At 53.1% G+C, this 7362-nt stretch overlaps 1 protein-coding gene across 1 annotated transcript in view; it reads right to left on the bottom strand.

The window, feature by feature from the left end:
* Positions 1 to 2934: 2934 nt before the first annotated feature.
* The window catches only part of LOC119109048 (afadin), a 44735-nt gene continuing 40307 nt past the window's right edge, over positions 2935 to 7362 (bottom strand). Inside the window, exons 29-30 of the mRNA XM_037232586.1 lie at positions 3344 to 3358; positions 2935 to 3094 (exon numbers count right to left, since the gene is read on the bottom strand). Coding sequence (XP_037088481.1) covers positions 2935 to 3094; positions 3344 to 3358 — 175 coding nt within the window. The remainder of the gene's footprint in view (positions 3095 to 3343; positions 3359 to 7362) is intronic.

Raw genomic sequence — 7362 nt, 5'->3', positions numbered from 1 at the left:
GCTAAGTCACAGGAATATCCCATGTTCGGACAGGGACAGGGGCCCATAAACCCAGTAGAGCGGCGTCCAAAAACTTGATGCTTCTTCAACAAATTGTACAAAATTTCGCCTGAGCATTTAAATGTAGCTAGATAGGTGTTTCTAAGACCAGGTAAAGGGACATCCCGAAGCAAGGGAGGAAAGTAGAGATGAGGAGACAGCATAGCTGAGGAGACGGGTGGATAGGAGCGTCACGGAGAGTAGAGAGGTATGCAAGGAGTGCGTACTTCTCCAATGTAGAATAGAGCTCAAATCTGGGTAGAGGATGCCCAGACCTCGGCGGTCTTCCACCTGTAATCTTAACAACATAAATGATCAGGAGAGCTGAAGAGGAGGCCCGCAAACGAAGACGAATCGAGCATACGAGTAACATGTTGAGCATCCAACGTCAATGATTAACTGCCTAAGACCCAGGTCAGCTGCGTGTTAAGTTTAATTAAGGATACAGATGAACTGCGCCTGAGCAGCATCCGTGTGTGTGTGGGCAGAGCAAAGCGTCTCAATTATCTATGTGGTTAAGTGCACTTGCGAGGAACAGTATGCATATAGATAACGGTACTAAAAGCCTTATTCCTCGTAGAACAACCAGGAGAATTGAAAGATAGATGGGTTTGAAATTTCAGCTTTTATTGCCTTGATTATCAAATCATCACTGCTTCGAAGAGCGACGTGTTGACAAATTACGACCATTGTTCCTACCCCCTTAGGCTTTACAGCTTCAAACGGGCACAACGGTCGTTAACTGTAAGTCCCTAGGCAGATATATGAAACGCACTAATATGCAAAGTGTGCTGCGCGCCGATAATTACGGGCGTAATGGGAGTCAAACTTAGGGCACACTGCGATAGTGACCCACTCCAACGAATTGAAACACTACGACGGCTGCTCAATACTGCCAGTCGACGAAGGCATCATCCTTCATGTATGCTTCATTTGCCATTTTAGAACTGGGCTGACAAACGACGAAGCGATTTTACATTTGTGAAAATTTTTGAGGTTTGAAAATGGTTCTAAATTTGTGAAGAGAGTCGGAGGTGGGCGGAGGGAATTCAAAAGTGGTGGATTCTGGGTTGGATCCCGCAAATGCAGTAGCTCAACGGCTCTGCATACAGATCGACTCATGACGCAAATGCCAGTGCCCGACAAAACATGTTAAGTTCAGCGGTGTGTTCATACGTTCTGCATCACGTCCCCGCGTTATCCAAACAGCTGATAGCGTCGAGGATCGCCGCCGGTAACGGCGACCGTACCGTTTTACCTCTCCCAGGCTCGCACGTTCGCCGTGATGATCCCATGACCACGCTTAAATCTGAGATCGCTGGGCCAAGCTGCTCGTTTGTACCCGTGGTTACGTATTAGTGAAAATGGGGCGTTATGTCGCGTTCATTTAGAGCTTAGTTAATGTAACATTGTAAGCAGTGACCCAATATCGCTTCTGTGCTAGAAAGTCATCTTTCTTATTTAGGCCAGGAAGGTGAAATGCATGGCATAGGACATTGCCATCGTGTTCTTTCCACTTATGTCGGCCAGGTGGTGTATTTCGGCCGGCCAACAACTCCAGCACTTGATATCAGATCTCAACGGACGAAGCCTGCCGCCTTGGCGCATTATACGATCCCCATCCTCCCGAACGACACCGATAAACGAAATCAGGCGGAAAATCTGAATGGAAACTCTCCAAACCCATGACGCCTCTTAGAGGAGTTGAGGGCTACTCTTAAAAAGATTCCTGCGAGTACCCCTGCTAGACAGGAAGTCAAGTAACACGAGTGTGCTGCTGCAAAAGAGACAGCTAATGCTGTCAATAGTTAAAGGGAACATTAACCCAATAATCTACGACGCGAATAAATGAAAACTGGAAGTCGGAACATGTTAGGTACACTGAGATCAACAGCACTTTTTAAAATACGTTAACTGATAGTGCTATGAGGTTAACTGCTTTATTTTTCTGGTGTTTTCAATGGGTGTTCTATTAAAGGTAATGCTCCACATTTCAATATATTGAAGTAAACATTAGATATGTTGAAATAAGCTCACCCATATCTATTGGTACATTTTCAAATGGAGAAGACTACTCTAAACAAGACAATTTGCTAAGCTCATTTGTAACTATTCTCACACTACCCCTGTCATAGCACCTCTCCCCCCTCACCACTCCCGGGCTCGATTGAGGTAAGGTGTACCACGTCCACGAGTGGTTGTTATGGCGCGCCATTACCAAGCGCCGTTCGTCAGAATCCGTTGCCTGCACCGTCCGAAGCGGCGGACCACATCCGCCGGCGGCGCATTGGCGTTGTGCACGCCGACAGCGCCCCGTTCGCCGCTTGAAAACCGGTCGGTGAGGAAAGCCGGGGGCGGTTCATCGACCCGTCGGCTGCCTTATCGCACCATATCCAAGAAATATGACCGGGCTTTGCATAACGCCTGGTGCCGCATTCCGTCTCTCTGACCACGGTGCGGGGCTGTAACGCGACATGCGTGGTTTGAGAAGCACCATTAGGCCCATAGCCAATGTCAGGATTACCGAGTCGGCGTTGGCATATCGTGAGTTTTGACCCTGCGCAGCGAATTACCGCATTAACGCTTGAAAGCACTGGCTTGCTTTACTAGACCCCCGTTCAACCCTAAACAAAGTCGATTTGCCTTCGACCAGTACCGATCCAGACCAATCGACTCACCTGCGACGGCTGGTGGTCCCAAAACGTCAGCGCACCTTCGACGGGTGCTGGTCCCAGACCATTAACCCACCTCTGACCGCTGCTGATCCCACATCGTCAGCCCCCTTCGGCCGGTGCCGGTCCCATATCGACCGACCACCTTTGTCTCGATGGTCCCTTCCCTGTCCTCCCGGAGGGAGTGTGGTCTCACGTTCGGTGGGCGCCCGGCGCCGGCTCGTCACTGCCGACGGGGTACGCCTCGTGCACCGCGCGGACGTGCTCGAGCGTGGGGCGGCTCGCCGGACGGCCGCACCAGCCGGTGTCGCATTAGCGGGTTGACACACCGGTAGAAGCGCGTCAGTTCGTCCATGACGGCTTCCGACGCCTGGTCCAGGCTCCTGTCGGCCCCAGGACAGGAGTCAGTCACAGACCGCACGTCCTGCTCCAGGCTCCTGTCGGCCCCGGGGCAGGAGTCAGTCGCACACCGTACGCCTGCTCCAGGCTCCTGTCGGCCCCGGCCGGATTCAGTCACACACCGCACGCCTGCTCCAGGCTCCTGTCGGCCCCGGGGCAGGAGTCAGTCGCACACCGCACGCCTGCTCCAGGCTCCTGTCGGCCCCGGGGCAGGAGTCAGTCACACACCGCACGCCTGCTCCAGGCTCCTGTCGGCCCCAGGACAGGAGTCAGTCGCACACCGCACGCCTGTCCACACACTGGATCGCAATGCGCGCCCTGGAAAACAAGTGACGTCCTCATGACGCCTGGTGGTTTGCTGTTGTGCTTGGTTGGCCCGAGTTGTGTTTTGATGTCAATGATCACCATATTCCGTCAAGGGTGATGCGCCGAACAGCGCTAACACTACTTGGATTACCGACTTATTCGCTACTCTCGCTTATTCTGGACAAGTCAGGATCTGCACGGCACCGTGACTGGGTTTCGCTCCTTGCCGTGCGCCCGTTGACCTGGGCAGTGTTACAACATTCGACGAGGGAGCCCGTTTGGAAGTCAAGTGCTCTTCTGAAGGATAATTCCGGTATCAGCATGCCTCCCGACCGTTCCCGAACGGAACGTCCGCCTCTTAGGCCCCCTGGGATCTCTCCTGTTTGACGCCTTTGCTAAACGTTCGTCAGTTATGTTCTGGTGGAGCATGCGTGGTGCAAATTGATGAATTGTATACGGCAAATTCACAAGGTCAGCCATTGACAATGAAGTTTTAATGCCCTGCATTCTATGCATTCCTTTCTAAACAACTACCTTCGTGGCCATAAAGACTCAGCCCTTGAAAAATAAAACGAACAAAAACATTAGGATTTCTCTGTTACGTCCAAACACTTACCAAACGCGGCATACACAATTTGTTACACCATGATCATGTTGAGCACGGCACCGGTGCTGGCATACTTTGTCTCATGTTGTCTATCCCACCTCATCAGCCTGACACTCGCGACCATCGTAACTAAGCTTCGAACCGACCACAACCATCGTCACTAAGCTTCCCCTGAACACGACCACAACCATGTCACTAAGCTTCCCTGAACCGACCACAACCATCGTCACTTAGCTTCCCCTGAACCGATCACAACCAACGTCACTAAGCTTCCCCTGAACCGACCACAACCATCGTTACTAAGCTTTCCCTGAACCGACCACAACCATCGTCACTAAGCTTCCCTTGACTCAACCACAACCATCGTCACTAAGCTTCCCCAGAACCGACCACAACCAACTTCACTTAGCTTCCCTTGCTGGCTCTTGCTGGCTCAAAACTCGGCGTCGTTTTCACGCATCAAGACGGGAATGTGGACAAGGAGCAATTTAATGGCAAGTGAACGTCAGTCTTTCTGTAATACAGCAACGTGCATACGGCTTGCGCTTCTGGAGACCAGAATCCTGACCAGAATCATTGAACCTCCCTGGTGAGCCTACCATCGTCCCGGAGACATTGCAAGAAAAGTAGCACATCTTTAAACTTGTCGCCGATTTAAAAAAGACTGACATTATCCAAAACCACAGCCTCCACGAAAGGGTTTGTCGCTCGTGACTTTCCCCGAACGAGAGAAGCCAACTCTCACGGCAGTGAGGGGATCAACCCATGCGGTTTCTCGCACCGAACGATCCAAACAGAGCACATATGGTGGAGATCAGATGGCGCTTCTGACGCGATGATGCTGATGATGATGACGAGGAGACATAACACATGGCGAGAAACATGGCTTTCTGAGATATTAGCTGCATAGTTTAAATATAACAGGGATTTCAGACCATCAAAGAACAAACCATGTTTTGCGTATCAGTTATAATTTTGCTTTGCCACCCGAATACATCAGAAATACCCAAAAGCGTGAGTGGTATTCCCCGGCTATTTTAAAACCTCATTCAGTCTTCTGGCTATCCTTAATCTTGCAACGCTTAAGGTGCACGACAGCACACGCTAATGCGGATATTGCCTGCATACACCGGCCTTGTTTAAGTCCGCAGGGAGCTGTCTTCATCAAATAAAAGGATCATTTGACTGTCAGTTTGTGCTGTATATGTGACTTGACTTGAGCTACAAAACTTTGCAAGCTGCCTCGTTACTGCGTCGAAATCAACAAAATTAGCCATCCCCGGTCTTTGAAATAAACGCCCCTCTTTAGGGCACGCTGACCCAACACCCTGTTTTTCACAAACCTCACAAAACCGTCCAGTAATGCCTATAAACATTCTCATCGGCCCGTAAGTCAGTTGGTTGTGCTCCCCCGTGCCCAGCACATATCACGAAAGTGTGTCAAGCCAAGAACGGTCGAATGGCTGCTAGCTGTGGCCGTGGCCGTGACAGCACTTGTTACGTGACACCCCCACTGGCGGCCTGAAGAGCTCCTCTGGACCAAGTCTGGGCATCCTGGTCCAGAGGAGCTCACACGAGCTCCGACCATCCCGGAAACAAGCACTTCCGGACCCCGTTCAGAGGAACTCCGACGACGTCCAGTCCTGCCCGGAAAATAAAACTTCCGGTCCCCGTCCACAGGAGTTCCTGCGGCACGTGACCAACGCTGGAGCATATTACTCCCCACGAACACGCGAAGCGCCGCAGACGTCGCCGACGAGCACAGACAGCGGGGCGCGGCAGCGGGCGGTGTCCGTCGGACCGCTCACACCGCGGCGCCGCTGGACAACATAGCGGCGCACGACAGCGGGACAGCACCGTGCCACACAGGTCGCACTGCAGATGGACAGTGGAGTGTGATGGTCGCCGGGGAGGGGGAGGGGGGGGGGGGGGATGATGGCTGTGCCAGCGGCGCCGATTCCAGTGTGGATAACTCGTGAGGGAAGCCAGAGCTCCATATGCTGGACTTTGGTGACATGCGGCGTGCTGTCGGTGAAGCCACACTCTATGACGATTAACTCCTCAGGCTCACGTAGTTACCAACATTGGCTGACCCGAGACAGGAAATAAAGAATGTGCTCCGCCCAGCCTTCCCAGGACACCTGTTGTCGTTCGTTCCCCTTCCCTAGAGCACCACCGCCCGGTCCACTTCCCACGTGGTGTTGAACTGCGCGAGAAGGCTACCCGACATGTGTTTTGCATTTGCAAATTATTCCCTGAGGAACCTTGGTCGGACGAACATTATCAGTTGCATGCTAAAGACACACACACGCACACGCACGTATATATATTATATATATATATATATATATATATATATGTCTGTCAAATGTTAGCAACATAATGCTAATAATATGAGACTTAACCCCCGGCGTGCAGCTTAGTAAATACCATGAATGGCATTGGAGAGCATGGAATCATTTTCCCTAGCTGTGCAGTATTGAATGACGCCCATCCATCATGATAAAGGGCATAGGACAGGAATACCATATGTAATGAGCACCGACATATTACCGCATACATCACCGGCCGCTGCATAATCCAACGCGCTAACTGCCGCCGCAAGTTCCGTACAGGGAGCAAAAACTAAAAGGAAAAAAGTACGGTGACTACGTGCCGACGCGGCAGACATTAGACTGACTATGCTGGCGAAGTGGAGAACGGTTATCAGAAACACGCGAATAGCAGAGACGTGCCTGAAGCGCACAGGAGATATGCATCATGATGATCATTGATACCGATTTTGGACATTTAGAGTGCCGCTCCACACTGTGCCTCTTCATGCGGCGTGGAGCGACACGGCGGGATGCCGCTCGATGCAGCCAACGCGGTCTGATACGGCCCGCGCGGTCTAATGCGGCCCCCGCGGTCTGATGCGGCCCGCGCGGTCTGATGCGGCCCGCGCGATCTGATGCGGCCAACGCGGTCTGATACGGCCCGCGCGGTCTAATGCGGCCCACGCGGTCTGATGCGGCCCGCGCGGTCTAATGCGGCCCGCGCGGTCTGATACGGCCCGCGCGGTCTGATGCAGCCAACGCGGTCTGATACGGCCCGCGCGGTCTAATGCGGCCCCGCGGTCTGATGCGGCCCGCGCGGTCTGATGCGGCCCGCGCGGTCTGATGCGGCGGCGACGCGCGGTCTGATGCGGCCCGCGCGGTCTGATGCGCGCCGCGCGGTCTGATGCGGCGCGCGGTCTGATGCGGCCGCGCGGTCTGATGCGGCCTGATGCGGTCTGATGCGGCCCCGCGGTCTGATGCGGCCCGCGCGGTCTGATGCGGCCCACGCGGTCTGATGCGGCCA

This window comes from Pollicipes pollicipes, unplaced genomic scaffold (genome assembly GCF_011947565.3).
Source record: "Pollicipes pollicipes isolate AB1234 unplaced genomic scaffold, Ppol_2.1 Scaffold_7228;HRSCAF=8575_pilon_pilon_pilon, whole genome shotgun sequence".
NCBI lineage: Eukaryota > Metazoa > Arthropoda > Thecostraca > Pollicipedomorpha > Pollicipedidae > Pollicipes > Pollicipes pollicipes.
This window is presented reverse-complemented; position numbering and strand designations above follow the sequence as displayed.